The 19,708-nt window shown below is 42.9% G+C and overlaps 1 protein-coding gene across 1 annotated transcript in view; it reads right to left on the bottom strand.

Moving 5' to 3' along the window:
• lhfpl4a (LHFPL tetraspan subfamily member 4a) overlaps window positions 1-19,708 on the bottom strand; it is a 68,129-nt gene that overhangs the window by 7,218 nt on the left and 41,203 nt on the right. Inside the window, exon 2 of the mRNA XM_007890248.1 lies at window positions 2,751-2,987. Within this exon, the coding sequence (XP_007888439.1) occupies window positions 2,751-2,987 (237 nt within the window). The remainder of the gene's footprint in view (window positions 1-2,750; window positions 2,988-19,708) is intronic.

The raw sequence follows: 19,708 nt of genomic DNA, 5'->3' as shown, positions 1-19,708 counted from the left end.
CCTTAGGAAGTACTTCAAACATTAAAACCCATTGTTTGAGTGTTTAATAATTGTTATATTAATAACATATGAATTATTGGAGTCTGCTGCTGCTTTGCTATTGCACAATGCAAAGCACTGAAAAGAAGCATCAGAGAGTAACGTAATCAGATTCCTGGACTTCCTTTATAAGGTTATTGTTGCTGAATATCTTTCTGGCAAGTTGTTCGGATCTGGAATGCATTGCCTGAAAGGTTGGTGGAAGCCAATTCAATACAACATTTAAGAGAGAAGTAGATAATTATTTGGGGAGGACAAGTTTCCAGGGCTATGGGGAAAAAGTGGGGGAGTGGGATTGATTTGGAAGCTCTTTTCAAAAAGCTGGCACAGACACGATGGGACGAATGGCCTCCTTCTGTGCTATATAATTCTATGATAAACATTCTTACATTGCCTTTAACCACTTGCCAAATGCCATTTATCTAATTTTTCTTATTCCGGCTCAGTTGGTTTACTGTTGCAGTGCTGGAATACAGCAGTTTTCCTGGCGCCAGCACTGCGAATAAACATATCTAACCAAGTGACAAATCTGAACAACCGCCTGGGATTTAACATTCTCCGTTATGTATCTTACACATCCTCCTTTTCCCCTTGCGTTCATGCTTAGAGCTCAATCTTTCCTCATTACATAAGCTCTCCTCAACCTCTCATTGCGAGGAAATGTGCACTTGCATTTCCCTCAGTGAGTTAACACCCAATGGATACAAATTAAGTCAAGAATGTTCCAGAGATTGAGCAGCGAGGTATTGTGCTTGCTGTATGATCACTGATGTGCTTAAAAACAGGAACACAAATCTCAACATTTCTTAATTTCCTAGTTGTAGAATTGCAACATTGTCAATGTTTAATTAGGCTGCAGATTCAGATAAGCACACACTAGGCCTAACTAAAGAGTTAACAGAGGGCATGAGAGTCTAAAGAGGCACACTAGGTCTAACTACGCACTCTAGTAGGATACAAAGAGACAACTTAAATATGCATACCATATTTAAATAAAAAATATCAGATCTAAACATTTTCTCAATAAATATTTTCATATTGAGGGATTAGGCGGCAACTCCTCTGAACAAGCCCTTTCCATTTTATCTCCATGTTTGGAATTATATTCATATCAAAATCCAAAAATACATATTTTAATGTAACTTGAGAAACATATGGTCAAACGCATCTTTCAATTTTGTTAAAGCAGGATTGGAAATGTAAATGATGTGAGTTATAATTCAAGTTATTTGTTGAAGTTTAACTTTATTGCTTAAGACGAAACACACACATAATTCTAACCCACGCATGTGGCATTCCTGCTGTCTCAGCTCAGTGACCATCGGCCCAAAACTGGAAGATATGGTGGCCTCAGAGTGCAGTGATTCAATTGCTTTTTAGGTCTGAGTAGTTTCTGAGGCTTGAGTCCAGAACTAGGGAGTCAGGCCGGCACCACAGGAAGCTGTCTGGGTGGTTCTGGCTAGTGACTTGGAAACACGAGTGACTTGGGGGGCGGGGGTTGGCGTCGCAGTCAAGCCTGTTCACCAGATATCCTTATACACCTTCCAACAACAGGGGTCACTGGAAGCAATCAGCCCCTGAAAACTTTAGCTCACTGTGTTTCCCTCCACTGGGGCGGGTCAAGGTAAATTTTAGACCTAACCTGAGATCAGGAAGCCCATATTCTGGCCTAAAGGGAGCCTAGGAGAGGGGGGGTGGAGTTTGTGGATCAGTTTACTGGCTATGGAGGAGCTTGCCATCAATGAGGTTTTTGCCTGAGCTTTGAAACACAATGCACTACAAAGGTAGAACAATCACAACTGACTGTCAGTAATTACAAAGGCTGCAGACTGCTCCCTACATCCCCTGCTCATTACCACAATCTATCAACACCTCTAGTACATCTTTAAAAGAAACATTTTGTTCTGTGGGAGTGAAAATGATTTCATTGACCAGCAGAACAACCAACTACCATCATTGTAATGACAAGGTAATGTAATGACTGTGATCGTGTCCACGGGTTTGGATTGTTTATGGAGAATTGTTGATACCGGCGAGTGGGTTACAGGCTGGGATCTAAATCAAAGGACAGATGATTTTGGAAGGGAACAACGGAGACTTTATATGGGAGCAAGGCTTATAACTAATCAAAGCATTTGGAAGATTGATGCTAAAGGATAACTGGGAGTAAGCTGCACAAACTACAAGCGAGGACACAGCTGATGGAATGAATTTCCGTAAATGATCTCAGGTTGATCTAATTGGGAGCATCAGCAAAGAGAGCAAAGTTTGAGCAGATTTAATCATCAGAACCAGAGATCAGATAACAGCCTTGAAGCCACTTGGTACAGAAATTGGTACTTGGTAGGCAAGTTTGTATATTGCCTAACGATTCCCTTTGTGTGCTGGTTTCAGTGGCTGGCAATGCGGATGCATGCTATGTCAGTGATGTGCGATGACATTCACACAGGCTAATGAACAATTGTAAAGTCGTCACTGCAGGTTTAGTGAGAAATAATCTGGAATTGATTGCAGGACAATCTAAAGACAATATATATCATAACACAACAACACAGGCGTGCAGAGTATCACCATGACAGTTCATGGTTAGATCACTAACCCACGAAGCCCATATTCTGAGCCGTATAAAGCTCGCCTGCCAGTATCGCTAAAATAAGCAGCTATTCGCCATTTGAAACAAGCCACTAGTCAGTTCAGAAATTGGAACTCACCTTTGTTATCAACTTTGAGATCTTCCTGGAGGAGGTCGTTCTGACGGTTTCCAAGCACGAATGCCAGAAAGGAGAGGATTAATGCATCCAGGATGCCGATGATAGCCAGGATGTAGGCCCAACGCACCGAGCAGTTTCCAAGTGTGTACTTCCCCGTTTTCTCTCCACACATGTGTCTAACCGCTTCGGAATCCCATCCATCGGGGAATATCATGCAGCCCAGCACAAGGCAGACAGCTGAGGAAAAGACAGGAAAAGGAGTGAGACAAAATTTGGGGTGGAGTTTAAGGTTAGAAATACTCTCATCACTCAAGGGAATTGTTGGAGTGTGAAATTCGCTAGCACCAGTAGCTATTGAGACCTTCCTCTTTGATCGTGCCTATGGTCACCACCCCATCTCCCCAACTCAGCATCAAGCTCCACCACTGTTAAACACTCTGAGATTCTATCCGGCTTGAAGGCCATTGTATAAATGCAAGTTGTTGTTATTGTTGCATCAATTCAAAAAATTAAGATTAAGAAATACTGTACAGGGAAAGAGCTAAAAGGTAGGATTAGTAATGAAGGATGATTATACAGGTAGCTAAGGCACAGATACTATGGGATGAATGGTTTTCTTCTGTGCTAGAGTCTTTATGGTCCTTTGACTCACAACAGTAATATCCAGAAACCACTTGCTGTTGGATTGTTTTGCCTTATCATTATGCAAAACAACATAATAGAAATTTTTGAGTCGGTTCTCCTTTGTTAGGTGAGGTGAGTGGGGGCGGGGGGGTGTAGGTTGAACAGCGCCTCTTTGGAACTGAAATGACTCCAAGGTGACATGTTTCACAATAGAATGTCAGAATTGAGCTAACCGTCTGCGATGGTCTCTAGTCCAGTTCCTGAGCCAGGTCGGTCCGCAGTAGTCCAGAGCACTGTTAATGACAGCACAGTTAATGACTCATCGCAGGACTTGGATGGGCAGACCAGTCACTGGGGGCAGGTACTTTTCCCACGCAACTCTCGTTGACCCTGTGAGCAAAAGCCTTCAGAGAGGGGTAGGTTGGTCCTAGGTGGACAAGCAGCAGGAAAGTTTGCCAGACTGTGATATCAATGGCAAGCTATGTGGTTTTAGCTGGTGACTCCAGCAGTACCCCAATGCGCACTATGGGGTCCCCCAGCCTTGACTCTTGCCAACCTGCACCTAATACTTTCCAGAATTAGGTAAGCAGGATGCATCTCACCAGAGAGAGAGTGTGCATTCCATTACAATAACATCTCTAGAATTTCCACGTGTAGGTGGAATGCATGCAATTCTTAGTTTGGTTTGGATATTCTTAAGGATGGTGATGGGATTCCACGTGCATCAGACGCCCGGTTGAGCAAAAAAAATCCTTCAGAGTGTGAGGAATGCAAATGTCAAAGCAGATCATGTAAGGTAAATGACAGTTGGTATACAAAATGGCTAACAAACTTCCCAGATTGTTAGCCATTTTCTGGAGAATTATTGGTCAGGACACTGGGACAGAGAAACTCTCTTTTTGAAAACAATAACCGTCGGCTTACTAGCTGAACCGGGCTCAAAACAAAAACATTTCAAATAAAATTTCTGTGGGCATGTGTGCGTATAGACTCCAAACTGCTAACTCTCAACCAACGCCATGACGAGCAGCCTTCACAGTGGCCAGGGAGATTGACTTTGACTCAGCTTGTTTGAATCCCCTGAGCAGAAAATAGTTTATTCCCTAGGTTCATAGGAATATGGGAACAGGTGTAGGCCATTTAGCCCCTTGTGCCTGTTCCATCATTATATTAGATCATGGCTTATTCCAAATCACAATATCACAAGATTGGGTCGGATGAAGAAGGACCTCATCCCTATCCCAATACGATCTCATCCCTTCAGAACACCCACCCTACTGTCACCCAATCACAGTATTAAGGATTCAGTGCCAGCTTAAATAGTACAACAAAATGATTTTCAAACAATTACTGCCAGTATTGACTACCTGGGGTTTAAGTGTATGCCATGGGATCTTTAACATCCACCTGAACAGGCATAGACAGAGCACCGGTTTAGTGTCTCATCTGAAAGATGGCACCTCTGACAATCCAGCAAACCCTGGCATTGCACTGCAGTACCAGCCTTGGGACTGACTATACATTTTTCAAGTCTTAAGGTCTTAAGAAACAAGAGTGCCAATGACTGAGCCAGGCTGACATACTTGGAACTTTTGAAGTTTTTCTTTTTAAAGAAAACTTGACATTCCAAATTAAAACTGAATTAAAGATGTTTCCACAAATCTGCAACATTCTAATTTTAAGACAAAATAGTCCAAACAGGCAAAGACTGAGTGGAATTTCAGGGCAGCAGCACATCATGATTTGCCCTCGGTAAAATCTGTCCTACCTCCGATAACATTTTGGTTCAGTGAAGCTTCTCACACTTGCAGCAACTGTCTGAATATTTATGAGTTTGATTATTGTGTAGGTAGAAAGCGTAGGGTGGTCAGAATCTTATCTTCTTTTGTCTCTATTTAGTTTGTTTTATTGAAAATAAAAAATGCAAAGTTCATGACACTTTCTCCAAATGATGCATGTATACAGGAGATTTAATAGTATATTTTGAGATGGTGTTCAAATGTTTTACTGGTACACATTCAAAGATAAACTGTATAAACTGTATGTGGTTCTGTCTCCCTCAAACCAACAGGGAAAGAAGCACACGATTAGCATGTCAGAGACATGGCAGAAAGACAGGTACTGAGAGAGTGAAATAGACATATAATTAGAGAGAGGAGCGAGATAACACAATGTTTAATCTATATAAATGACCTGGACTTGGGTATAGGGAGTGTAATTTTGAAGTTTGCAGATGATACTAAGCTAGGAAAAGTAGTAAAGTAGTAAAGCTGAGATTTCCATGCATCCCATTTAGATATGGAAATTCCAGAGATAGATTGTTGGAATGGAGTGAAGTATCCTGCTTATCTAATTCCAGAAAGTGTTAGGCACAAATTGGCAAGAGCCAAGCTTTGGGGACCCAAGAATGTGAGTCTGGATACTGCTGGAGTCTAACCAGCTAAAACTATACAGTTTGCCATTGATATTGCTGTCTGACGAGCTTTCCCACTACTTGTTCAGCTAGGACCACCCTACCCGTTAGGGCTTTGAGTTGCAGGGTTAACAGGAGTTGAGTGAGATGACTCCCTGCCCTCGAGGACACCAATTTAAAATAGTTGCTAAAAGAAACAGAGGGAAAGTGAGGAGAAATTGATTCACACAGTGAATTGTTCGGATCTGGAATGCATGGCTTAAAGGATGGTGGCAGCTGATTCGATAACAATTTTTAAGGGAGAAGTAGATAATTATTTGGGGAGGTCAAGTTTGCAGGGCTATGGGGAGAGCGCGGGGAGTGGGATTGATTTGGGTAGTTCTATTCAAAGAGACGGCACAGACACGATGGGCTAAATGGTCTTCTTCTGTGCTGTATAATTCTACAATTCTATGAATTAGAGAGAGGAGAGAGGTAGATAAATGTACACAATTTGAGAGACAGAGAGCAAACTCTGGGGTCATACTGAAGTGTGATTATAGAGAAGAGAGCGAGAGACATACACACAATCAGAGAGAAAGGAGAGAGAGACACAATTAGAGAGGAGAGAAAGACACACACGTAATTAAGAGCATCCAAACCAAACTAAGAATTGCATGCATCCCACCTATACGTGGAAATTCTAGAGATTTTATTGGAATGGAATGCACACTCTCTCCTTGGAGGGACACATCCTGCTTACCTAATTCCAGAAAGTATTAGGTATAGGTTGCTAAGAGCCAAGGCTTGGGGACCCCCAGAGTGTGGATTGCGGTAAATCCTGGAGTCTAACCAGCTAAAATCGCATAGCTTGCCTTTGAGAAACCATCTGTTTACCTTAAATAGATAACAATGGATTTTAAAAAAGTTTTGCCAAGTGGTCAATTCCCCCCAACCCCCCCCCCCCCCCCCTTCCTCCCAACCCCCATCAATACATCTTCACTAAATCAGTGCTTCACTGGTTAAAGCGGTAAAAGACAATAAGCCTCAAATCTCGTCAGGAAATAGAAATCCTGCCAGATTACTCATCACCTTGAATTAAAGAAAGACTTTCTTCATTAAAAGTCCAGCATTACCTTTTCTCAATACAATACAAATTTATATTGATATCAAACCTTTCACGTCGGCGTTTAATAGAAGTGGCAGTGTGCCACGGTCAAAATTAATCTGAATCCCCAATGTGACTAGAAAATTCATGAACAGTTGGGTGAGAGAAGGATTTAGGGAAAGGTGGGAATGAATGCACAGGTAGAACAATGAGAACAGTCAAAACACTTCATAACAGTTGCCCCCAAAAAATATCACTAGATGTGACAATAATTACTGTGAAGCACTTTACCAGTAGAAGCACCTTGAAAATACAAGTTCTTTCTTCCTCTCGGCATCCTACATTAATCTCGGATGTTTTGACAGATACAAGGTACTTTGCTGGCATTTGATAAATTCACTGCAAAACCCTGATCCCATTCTGAGCCACATTTGATGTCAATATTGATGCTTGTGGGAGTTTGTTAATGTAACCAAGAAACACACAAGAGAATTGTTAAACTATGTTCTATAACTAATTTCAACATATTGTAGTACAACCGCAAGGCAGCTCAGATGATAGACAGTTGGATGAAAGCCCAGATACATGGTGAGTTACTCATTTGGGAGCTTTATTAATCCATATGACTACATAAAAGGTATTTGCCTGGTTCAGTTGGTAACAGTCTCACCTCTGAGTCAGAGGTTATGGGTTCAAGCTCCACGTCAAGATTTTGTACTTGCATAGTCTAGGCTGGTGCTGGGAAAAAAATGCATTGTCAGAGGTGCCACCCTTAACCTGACTCACTGGTAGGACTCTCGCCCCTCAGTCAGAAGATTGTGGGCTCGAGCCCCCAAGTCGGGACATGGAACCACATAGTCTAAACTGACATTCCAATGCCAGTACTGAAAGTGAATTGCATTGTCAGTGATGCCGTTCTTCGGATGAGACATTAAACCGAGGTTCTGGTACTCCTGGCTGTTTGAGGGATATTGATCTGCGCAAACTGGCTATCATGTTTGCCCACAAGATACACAGACACTATGCTTTAGAGTACATCCTGTGAAGCACTTTGAAATGATGTGATAAGGCACTATATCAAATGCAAGGATTATTATTAGGAGATATTAAACCAAGGTCCGGTCTGCCTGTTCAGGTGGATGTTAAAAACCCAATGTCATTATTTGAAAAGAGTTTTTCTCTTCAAGTTGAGGTTCAAACCCCATATTGGGGCTTTCAGCACACAGTCTAAGATGACACTCCAGTGCGCTGGGGTGTGGGGGCTGCTGCATTGTTTGAGGTGCCATCCTTCGGATGAGATGTTAAACTGAGATCCCAGTTTACATTACTTGTAAAGAGAAGGATGTTTCTCCCAGTGTCCTGGCCAACTATCCCCCAGATAAAATTGATCATTCATTTCATGGCTCTTTGTGGGACATTGCTGAGTGCAAATTGGCTGCCATGTTCGCCTTCAAAATAAAGTCACTACATTTTGCAGTAAATCCTATGAAGTGCTTTGAGAAATCTCGATGAGGGGATGAGCTGCTATATCGAGTTCAAGGATTATTATTTTTTAATTCATCTGAACACTGCAATAAGGATTTAGAAGTAAAAAGACTCAATGACAAAGAGTAATGTGTGATCTGATTACAGTTGAGCTACAATGCAGTAAATTGAGTATGAAGGCTTCTTTCTGTATTCTGAAAGAGGCACCGAAATCAGAGCAAGTTCTTCTGAAGGTGACCACTTTGATCTCATTTCAGATCCACGTGAATAGCTGTGAAAAGATCTGACGTTAATTATTGATGATTGGATGAAATATGGCTGCTCTTGTCCAAAGAGATTAGAAAGAATATGTCAGAATAACAGTCTCAGATTTTGCACTGCATCCATTAAGCATCTATTTGATATTGCTGCTGGAGCCTTATTTCCTGTACCAACCAATTCAGTTCAGTAATTTGGTGCCCAATGGATTTCTACAATATACTGCATTGGCATTGCAAATACAACACGTACGCAATATATAGAACCACAAAAATGTCCGATACAGTAGCAAGCTATGTGACCCATTGTTCAGTGTTTGTCTTTGTTCCTATGGGCCTGCAATAATAGTCACTACGCTTTACATCGAATCCTGTCAAGCGCTCTGAGATGTCCTCCTGACATGAAAGCCGTGGTATCAAATGCACAGATCATGTTTTTAATCCTAATCTCAATTTCCTGCTCCTTCCCCAGATACGCTACTACCCTCCCTCGGTAATTGTTTAACTAATTCGCTTTTAAACACCCCATTAGCTCTGCTTTAGCAGTCATCCCTGACAAAGCAATCTGTGTTCTGAGATCCCTCTGGAAGAAAAAAGACTTTCGAGATTCGTATTTCAAGATCTTAGCTATACTCTTAAATTGATGCCCTTGGATCACCTCTTAGCAGAAACACTATTATTAAAACATGGTAGTTGCACTCCATAAAATCTGAGTGTGTGCTATAACAGGGCTCGATTGCATCTGAACCCCTCTGGCTCACCCCCTCCCTTGCTTCCTTCAAGGCCCATCTCAAACCTTCCTCTTCGACCATGCCAATCCACAGCTCGGGTGCAAACCCCTCATTGTCCAGCACCTTAGGATGTCCTCACAAAATAAACAACAACAACAGCTTGCACTTATATAGTACCCTCCACGCAGGGTAGCATCTCAGAGCACTTAACAGTGGCGGAGCCTGACTCTGAGCCGGTGGGGGGGAGGTGGCCAAAGAGGAACGTTTTCAGGCGAGGTGGAAGAAGGCGGTCCTGGTCAGGGCCCAGATGTAGGGGAAGAAGGACAGCTGGAGGTCGAACTGGATGCCTAGATTGCGTATTGGTTTGGTGAGTCTGAGGGAGAGCCCAGGGAGGTTGAGGAATTTAGATCGGTAGGAGCAAAGACGTTCACGGGAGCCAAGGAGTATGGCTTCTGTCTTGTCCACATTCAGCTGCAGGAAGTTTGCATTCATCCAAGCGCTGATGTCTGCCAGACAAGCTGATAGAACATCGGTGGACCTGGAGTTGGTACTGGTGGAGGCAAAGTAGATTTGTGTGTCATCCGCATACATGTGGAAGTTTACCCCGTGAATGCGGATGACATCGCCCTGAAGGAGCATGTAGTTAAGGAAAAGAAGAGGGCCAAGGTTAGAGCCTTGGGTTACCCCTCAGGTGGCCGAGTGGGGGTGGGAAGAGAAACCATTTGCTGAGATGAATTGGAGGTGGTTTGTTAAGAAGGACTCGAACCACTAATGTGGGTGAGGGAGAAGAGGCAGTGGAGGAGGATGGCGTGATCGACTGTGTTGAACGCGACAGAGAGATCCAGGAGGTCGAGGAGGCAGAGGGAGCCCTGATAACAGATAGCGAGGACATTGTTTATGTCTTTGACAAGTGCTGTCTCTATGCAGTGGTCAGGGCAAAAGCCAGATTGCAGGGGCTTGAGGAGGGAATGTAGGGAGAGGTGTGACCGAAGTTGACTGCAACAATGTGTTCCAGGATTTTGGCAAGGAAGGGTAGGTTGGCAGGAGCCGTGGAGGAAGAAGGCAGTGTGGATGGTCTGGGTGGGGTGGAAGGGGACATGTGGGAGGAGGATGATGCAGCCAAGTGGATGTTTTCAATCTTTGAAGCAAAGAAATCTAGGACTTCTTTGCACTTGGCGTTTGATGTGAGGATAGAGGGGGCTTGAGGGATCCCGTTATTGTGAAGCACTTGGGGATGTTACCCTTCATCATGGATACTTCAGAAACACAAGTTGTTGTCACAAGATGATTGGTCTAGGTGAAAAAGACCCTTCGGCCCAACCAATCTCACCTTCCACAACACTCACCCTACCATCCCCACATCACAGCATCACGCTGCTGTTTTACCCCACTGACCAATGGAATGAGCAAGTGAGCTGCTCAACATTAATTTAAAAAGAGGTATCTTATTTCTTCTCTCCCTATCCTGTGGAATGGGAAGCTGACCCTCTCGCCCATCAGTGGAATCTCTGTGTTCTGCTCTATGTTCCTCACAATAGCCTTCACTCAGTCAATGCAGCACAGTTGGGTTGCTTCAGCTGAGTATTGACTGTACAGTACAGGAGGCCTCCTCTAATTGTCAGTGCAGTATACCTCATATCAAGATTTTGCCAGCTGCTTGATGAAACACAGCACCTGAAATGCACAGTCCTTTGTGAACACTCAACAACATATTGCATTTATATAGCACCTTTCACATCAGGAGGATGTCCCAAGGCACTGGACATTGAGGGACTTGCATCTAAACTGGGGTTGGGTGGAGGGCCAGGGGGTTGGCGGAGGGTAGATGACCAAAGGCACAATCAAAAAGATCCTAAAACAGCCTCAAAGGAGGCAAGGGAGTGGGAGGTGGAGAGGCTCTGGGATTGAGTTCAAGAGGTTGGGTGCAGAAAGGCTGAAGGTTCGACCTCTGATAGTGGAGCAGGTAAGGCGGGAGACGTGGAGCAGGCCAGTGCTTGCAGAACAGAGGAAGCTGACAAGTTGGTGAAGTTTGAATAGGATGCACAGGTAGGGAGGAGCAAGTCCGTGCAGGGCTTTAAAGGTGAGGACAAGGAATTTGAACTTGATTCTCTGGGAGATGGAGAGCCAATGAAGGTGGCCGTGGATGGGGGTGATTGGCTCACAAAGCTTCACACTCAATTTTTGAAAAAAAATCCTCTGTCGAAGTGAATTCCTGAGCTGCTGACCAGGCCTGAGTTTGTCTGTATATTAAATATATCTTTATATATCTATATACAGTTAAAGAGAAAGGTCTTGAGACATGTATAAATATATTTATATATGTATTTTGTCTACAAAATATGCAGTCAATTCACTTTACAGTATATTCTGTGAAGCACTTGAGGATCTCGAAGATGTGATAAGGCACTATATCAAATGCAAGGATTATTATTATTATATTTTGTGTTGAGAAGACCCCAGAGGATGCCTGGACAGATGAGATGTATTATGCTGCACTGCCACATCCAAAGCACATCTCTGTGGGTTGCTTTTGTGAGCAATGAATACCATTCAGTTAGCTTGTTAATCTACCAATTAGCTGCACATCACTAAACAAGCTGGATGCTTCTATGAAATCTCATTTGTTCTCCGTGAGTCCCGAGGCTACATGCCCTAGCTCTGCACAGTATTTAGCCAGCATGAATTTTAGCTCACTTTAAGGTTCCATCCGCCTATTTCTGCATGAGCACCATTGTGGCTGCATGCAGGACACATTTGTGTGCCAATTGGCTGCCACATTTGCCTACAAATAGACAATCATTACAGTTGACAGTAAAATTCCATGAAACGCTTTGAGACGTCCAGACAATGTGATAGGTACAATATCAAAATGAAAGGATTATTATAACAACAAGTTGCATTTACACAGGGCTCTTCCCTCAGGGTTGCATCTCAGAGGGCTAAACAGTGGTGGAGCCTGACATGATATTGCGTCTTATCATGTAGTCAAGACATCTAAAAGCGCTTCACAGGATATACTGTAAAGTGGAATGACTGCATTTCAATCCACGACTGTTTGTGGGACATTGCTGTGCGCAATTGGCTGCCGCGTTCGCCCACAAATATACAGTCAATTCACTTTACAGTGTGTTCTGTGAAGCGCTTTGGGACGTCCTCCCGACGTGAAAAGCGCTATATCAAATGCAAGGATTATTATTATTATTATTATTTATGGTTTTCCCATAAAATGCAGTCATTCCACTTTACAGTATATCCTGTGAAGCCAGTTTACACCTCAGCAACATCCCACAAACAACCATTGAGTGGATGACCAATTTTATTTGGGGGAATTGTTGGTAAGTACACCGGGAAAAACTCGTTTCTCTTTTCGAATAGTGCTATGGGACCTTTAATGTCTAACTGAACAGGCAGATGGAGTATGCATAAACCACAAAAAATAAGCAATGCAACTCAGGTTTAAACAAATACAGAACTACAGTATTATAAAAGGTTGTGGAAGGAGCAGGGAATTGGGTTTAGCATATATAACTCCCAGTGCAAGACTAGCTTTGGATTAATGGGCACATAACTGTTTTCTGCCCTTTAATTAATATCATAATATATCAAAGGATAATATCATTGCTCTTGATATGGTATGGAAAAAATGACAGGGCATTCTTACATTAATCAACTGACTTTGAGGTGACCCCTCATAGTGCAGCCAAACGCATAGTTCAGTGAATAAACAGAAACAACATCAATTTGAAATTTGGGACAATCAGGGAAGTCAGGCAGAGTTTTCTCCTGAAAGGGAATAGACCAGCAGAATTTTGACAGACAGGGAAGGACACTGAATACAGGAATGTGCTCAAGAGACAATGTGATGTTTTTCAGAGAAAGAGAGATGGGACTGAAAGATCTGTTCAGAAGATGGACAAACAGAAAGATGATAATAATAAAAATGCATAATATGTCATTGAGTACCAGAAACAGTGGGCCACATATTGTCGTCATGTCCAGCTCTAGCACAGTCAGAATATCTGGTTAGGCATAATAACGTAGCTAAATATATTCACTTGACAATTTGTAAACACTTTGACATTGATGTAAGGACCAACTGGTATGAATATTAACCAGCAAAAGTGACATTGAGAAACAACATCACAATAATCTGGGATTCATAAGTTCATACAGACAGGACATTGACCTGTAACAGACCAGATATACAACAACTTGGATTTATATAGCATCCTCCACGCTGGACGGCATCTCAGAGCGCTTCACAGTAACGAATCCCGGGGCCGAGCCAGGGGGAGGGGGAGGAAGGTGACCAAAGGCGCAGTCGAAAAGAAAGGTCTTCATGAGGACCTGAAAGTAGGAAGAGAGGGAGCGAGACGAAGGGAGTAAGGAAGGGAATTCCAGAGCCTTGGGGCAAATAATCATAAAGAATCATAAAGAATCAAATAGAATCAAATAGATTGTACTTGTACTATTATTGACGTGGCTACCCCAAAAGATTACAAGGTGAAAATAAGGAACTGGAGAAAATCAGGAAATATATCGATCTACAAATTGAATGCAGCTGTATGTGGCAATGTAAAAATAGTTCCAATAAAAATCGGTGCAACTGGGACTGTTAATAAAACGATTCAAAATGGCTTGACAAAATACCTGTTGAACAAAATATCAACTTCCTGCAAAAAGTAGCTCTTCTGAAAGCTCAAATTTGAGAAAAGTAACATCCATTCATATGTAAATTCACAGTGTTATTGGTCTGGCTGACTCATCACTGAAATCCCACAGTCCCTTTGCCTTGCTCCCTCCATTTCCTCCTTCAAGGCATGTCTCAAGACCCTCCTCTTCGACCAAACCTTTGGTCACTTTCCTACTCCACCTGCCATCCACCCCTCCTGATCCCACCCCCCTGCTCGGGTCCAAATCCCTGACTGTCTAAATCCTCCCGACGTGAAAGGTGCTATACAAATATAATTTGTTGTGTTGAATTAAACTGTAATAACATGAAAATAAAAATAAAAAAGTAAAAGTAACATCATGAAAGTGATAATCTGGTTGACCCATCACTGAAAACCATAAATAAACCATTATACTGTAACCAAGACTATATTCATAATTTCCAGGCTTGACTACACCAACTCTCTGCTCGCTGGACTACCCAACTCTTCCACAAGCCAGAAATATATAGCTTGTGTCCTTTCCCACACCAGACTCCACAAGCCTATTGCCCCCATCCTCATCTGTCCACTGGCTCCCCACCCCTAGCATGTTAAATTCAAGATCCTCGTTCTCACCTTTGCATCCTTCCACAGTCTTGACTCACCATATCTCTGTGACCTTCTAAAACCCCATAAACCACCCGCCCCCTCCGCTCAGCGTGGTTCGTGCCCCCTGACCTGCCTGCCACACCATCAGTGGTTGGACTTTTGCCTATCTTCTCCCACTCTGTGCGACTCCATCCTGGAGTCCATACAACTCACCCCTTCCCTCGCCTCCTTCAAGGTCTGTGTCAAGACTTTCTGTTTGATTGCACTTTTGGTCATTTTCCTACCCAACATTCCCCTTGGTACACACCACCCTCGGCACCCACCCCCAGCTCGGGTGCAAGTACTGCACTGTCCTGCTCCTAGGAACATCCTCCCATAGAACCACAGAAATTTACTGAAAAGTAGAAAGCCATTTGGTTTATTGTGTCTATGCTGGCTCCCTCAAGAACAATCCTTTCAATCCCATTTACCTGCCCTTTGCCGACACCGCTGGAGCTGGCTCTTTTTAAGGTACTTGTCCAGTTCTCTCTTGAAGGCCAATATAGATTTAGCCTCAACCACTGGTCCGGGCAGGGCATTCCATATCCGAACCCTCCATGCAAGAAAATCATTTTCCTAGCCTCCCCATTTGCTCGTTTAATAACTCATAATTTTAAAGACCTCAATCAGTTCATCCCTCAACCTTCTTTGTTCCAGAGAAAGAATCCCACCCAATTCCTCCAGTCTCTGCTCATAGGCTAAACCACTCATCCCTGGTCTCATCCTAATAAATCTCCTCTGCAGCCCCTCTATTGCCTTCATGTCTTTCCGATGCGAAAGGTGCTATATAAATGTAAATTTGTTGCTGTTTTTGCATTCCTTCACATAGTGCAGAGTGAACAGTAACTTTAAATGTGTATACAGTGAACTCCTAATCACGTGTAACTCCAAGGGAAAACGGCTCAGTGGCCAGTTATCCGGAGCAGCGAGATAAGCATATGTATAAAAACATAAATAAATGCAGCTAGGATATTGACAGTACGATGACTTGAATGGTGGTGACAAGTTAAGCCAGGGTCAAGTTATCACACTATATTTTGTGAAGTGCGTTGAGATGTCTCCAAGACGTGATAAGGCGCTATATCAAATGCAAGGGTCATTATTATTATCAGGAGTTTACTGTAAATGAAATTTGCTGTAGGTGTTACTGCTACATCCTCACACACACTACAGAGGGAACAGTCTAGCTGGTGACTGCAACGCCCCCATACATTGAGAGTGCACACTGGAGAGGGTTAGAGAGAAAATATACAAATATGATCTGAACTCACTTTGCAGATTACATTTCTCATCTCTCCTTCCCTATTTTCCAGTAAAGGCTTGAGTAAGAACTGCCTGCATTTTTCCGTCTACTGAACCAGCTAATTACTTACAGGGTGATCCAACCTTTTGGATGCCAAATTTGAGATTGAGTCTATAAGATTATATTTGTGATGGTTACTGTTTTTAAGGTTTTTAATTAGTATACTTTTAGAATATAACCAAACACTTATAATTTTTTTAGACTTGCATTCCTTAGTTACTAGGGCATGAACAAGGCAAGGTTGTGTGTTTTTAAACTTAGGGCCCCTGGAGAGGGTACATATGCCAATTAGTGTTAGCAAAGGTAAATATATATTGGCTTGACCCCGGCTGAGGTCAGGTTCTGATAACTTTCCCTCACTCAGCGCCTGGGTCCTATGTCATTGTTCCATCAAGGAATTGAGTAATCATGTCCTGGAGAAAGAAGCAGCCTTAAATGAGGAAACTGCTGGGTTAGTGTGTAGCCCTCGCCAAGCTCCGTTAACTGATCACCCACTTTGTCGCCCACTTGACTGGCTGCCATCTCCCAGAGAATCGAGTTCAAGATCCTTGTTCCCACCCTTAAAGCCCTCCATGGATTTCCACCTGTGTGACCTACTAACACCTTTAACAACCCGCCCACTTCTGCTGCTTGGTGGGTACTGGCCTGCTTCACATCCCCCGCCTTCCCCGCCCCACCATCAGCAGTCGGGCCTTCAACCTTTCTGTCCCAACCGTTGGGAACTTCATTTTGTTTCCTTCAAGACCTTCCTCTTTGACCATTGCCTTCAGTCATCTTCCCTCTAACCGTTCCACTCCTCCCCCACCCCGCCCCTCACCCCAGTTGATTCCAACCCCCAGTTCAGGCGCAAACACTATCCAGCACATTGCGATGGCCTCCCGACGTGAATGGCGCTGTTTCAATGCAATATGTTGTGAATGGCTTTGCTGCCCTCCAATTGTTGTTGCTGTTGAACTGCTTTCCAATGGCTTCCACTCAAGCGAGCCTTTCGCTCAGACACAAGCTGCATGTGAGCAGCAATCGCGTGCCTCCTCTCGAGCTCGAGCAGCCACGGGCGGGCCGGCGGGGAGAAAGGGCCAACTCTCTAAAGTGCGAGGGGACGAGGGACCCTGGACACGCTGTCCTGGCTTCCCACTATTTGGCCAGGTGTATGACCTCGCGAGATCAGAGGGAGCCAGTGGAGCCCGGTTGAAATGATTGGCGGCTCACAATCTGGCAAGCAGCCAATCGCAACGGGGGGAGAGCGCACTATCAGTGGCTGGAAATTAGAAATGGTCCATGGGCCGAATTACATAATCTCTCAGGCTGGAGTGGCACGAGGGCCGCCATTTCGTCCACCCTGATTTACAGAAGTAAATTATTCAAAGGAATCTCTCTTGAGCTCCTTGTTTGTTGCTTCCAGTATCTCATTTCACTACCACATATTTTAAGAGTCGAGTTTTTGCCTTTTTGTCCCTATTCACTTTTGTAACACTCAATTGGATGTTGCAATGTGCTAAATAGGCTCCCGCGTTCTCATCTTTTTATTCGCATTGCTTCTAACATGCATTCATTCTTTTCCAATTTATTATTCTGCTACTCACTCAATGTTTTCTATACTAATAAAGACCAAGTGTGTGTGTGTGTGTGTATCTGTGNTTTTGCCAATAACGCAATAACCAATTGGCACAGAGACATGATTTATACCTCATCGGAAAGGTCTTGCATGCAGGAGTGTCATGGGCACTTTTTTTTTCTGGGATCCCCTTATTGTTGATGAGCTATATTTAAAATATGCTTTAATTAAGCTCCAAATTCTGAGATATGCATAGTATTCTGCAACAAAGTAGCGATAGAAGAAAGCACATACCCTTCTAAAGAGAAACATCTGTACTAATATATTCTGCAACAAATGTATGGCAATTTTTTCAGGTTATCATGGTCACTACAGGCATCCTCCCACTGAGTCCTACCATCAAGAGTCCTCCCACTGAGTCTTCACACTCAGTCCTCCCAACAGGAGTCCTCCCAATAGCACATTTTGTTAATCTTATGGGAAGATGCTTAAGAAGCGAAGATCAAGCCTTTCAAGGACAAATAAAAATGCAAGAGAGAAGGCTAATTCAATGAAACTGAAGAACAAAGAACAGCACGGCTGGACTTCAATGCTGAAAGGACTGCAAGGGTAAGGCAGAATGAGTTGCATGTGTGGGTTCATCTCAAAACATGGCCGAAGGAGGAAAAACTACAAATGTCGTCCACACAAAAGTTTTGCAATAACTCAAGGACCTGCCGGATCACACCTTCGGATAATGCCTTCGGTTAGCAGAACTTTGATAGGAGTCCTCCCAAAGGAGTCCTCCCAAAAGGAGTCTGCCCACAGGCGTCCTCCCAGCTGAGTATAGATAAAGACGAAATGTCTATCGTGTGTCTGTCTGTGTGTCAATCTACATTCCATATTGGATCCTTTGGTTGCATGCGAAGCTGCAACTGGTAGGTACAGCTCGTCATTAATAATTAATTAAATCAATTCCCCTTTGCTCAGTGTTTTGTTATCCATACAATATCTTATTCTCTGACCATTACCACAGGCTGATACACCATAGAACAATAAAGTAGAAGTTGACAAGTGCGTGGGCATGGGTTCAGTTACAGTCAGCTGATTCCTCAGGTTTACGGTTACGATTGGGCAAATCTCTTGGTGACATGTAGTAATGAAGTCATTGTTACTGCTATCCATTGCCATGGTAGAAAAAAAGTGACTAAGGAGGAAACACTTTTCATGTTGCAATGTATCCTTTGAGACACCGCCTCACACAGCTCCAGCTATAGTGAACAAGACTGCAAAATTGGCACAAAAGCCTTTACTTTATTATCATGGGTCACTGTGATTGCTCAATACCTCTTAGAATGCATAATGCCAAGCAGTGAGCAGTTTTCTTACTAACTCCATCGCCTACTTAAACATTACTTCTCATTACATTTCTGTTGTGTGAATTCAAAAGTAAAATTAAATAAATATATTGATATTCATCCAATGAATATTTCCAAGTTCTCGATTCCTTGTTTTTTTCTTCCACCTTCATATCACAATCCATTCCCTGTCTATCAACAAACCCACTTTCAAACAGTGCCCTTTGAAAACAATTGCTTGTTTCTCAAGAAATGTTGCGCTTCAGAGCTGGGGAGAAGTCCCAGTAACAGTCACAACCTCTGGAGATACATTAAAAATCAGTGAGCTGGATTGTAAATGTGGGTTTTACGTAATAGTAATAACAATCCTTGCATTTGATACAGCACCTTATTACGTCGTCTCAAAGCTCTTCACAGAATATAGTCATTACACTTGATACTGTATCCTGTGAAGTACTTTGAAATGTCCTCCTGATGTGAGAAATGCTTTACCAAATGTAAAGGTTATAGTAACCAATTATAATAATATAATGGATCCATAGCGGATGATCTCACACTTCCCCATATTGAATTCCATCTGCCTCAGTTTTGCCCATTCACTTAATCTATCTAAGTCCCTTTGTAACTTCCTGCTCCCATATAATATATAAGCCTTAAATCACATTCTATCACTCCACACGAGCGCCCATTTTGACCACATTAAGCCATCAAAAATCTACTCCCCTGACATGCTCCCACCACACCAAGCTCATCCTTCATTGATTTAGGATAACCTAGAGCCACAATATTATCTATATTATTTTCTAATGCAGCCACAGCTAGAGCCTTGAAGATAGGCCATGAAGATAGACTCTTGCTGTGGTTAC

Source organism: Callorhinchus milii, unplaced genomic scaffold, assembly GCF_018977255.1.
Source record: "Callorhinchus milii isolate IMCB2004 unplaced genomic scaffold, IMCB_Cmil_1.0 Scaffold12, whole genome shotgun sequence".
In the NCBI taxonomy this organism is placed as follows: domain Eukaryota; kingdom Metazoa; phylum Chordata; class Chondrichthyes; order Chimaeriformes; family Callorhinchidae; genus Callorhinchus; species Callorhinchus milii.
This window is presented reverse-complemented; position numbering and strand designations above follow the sequence as displayed.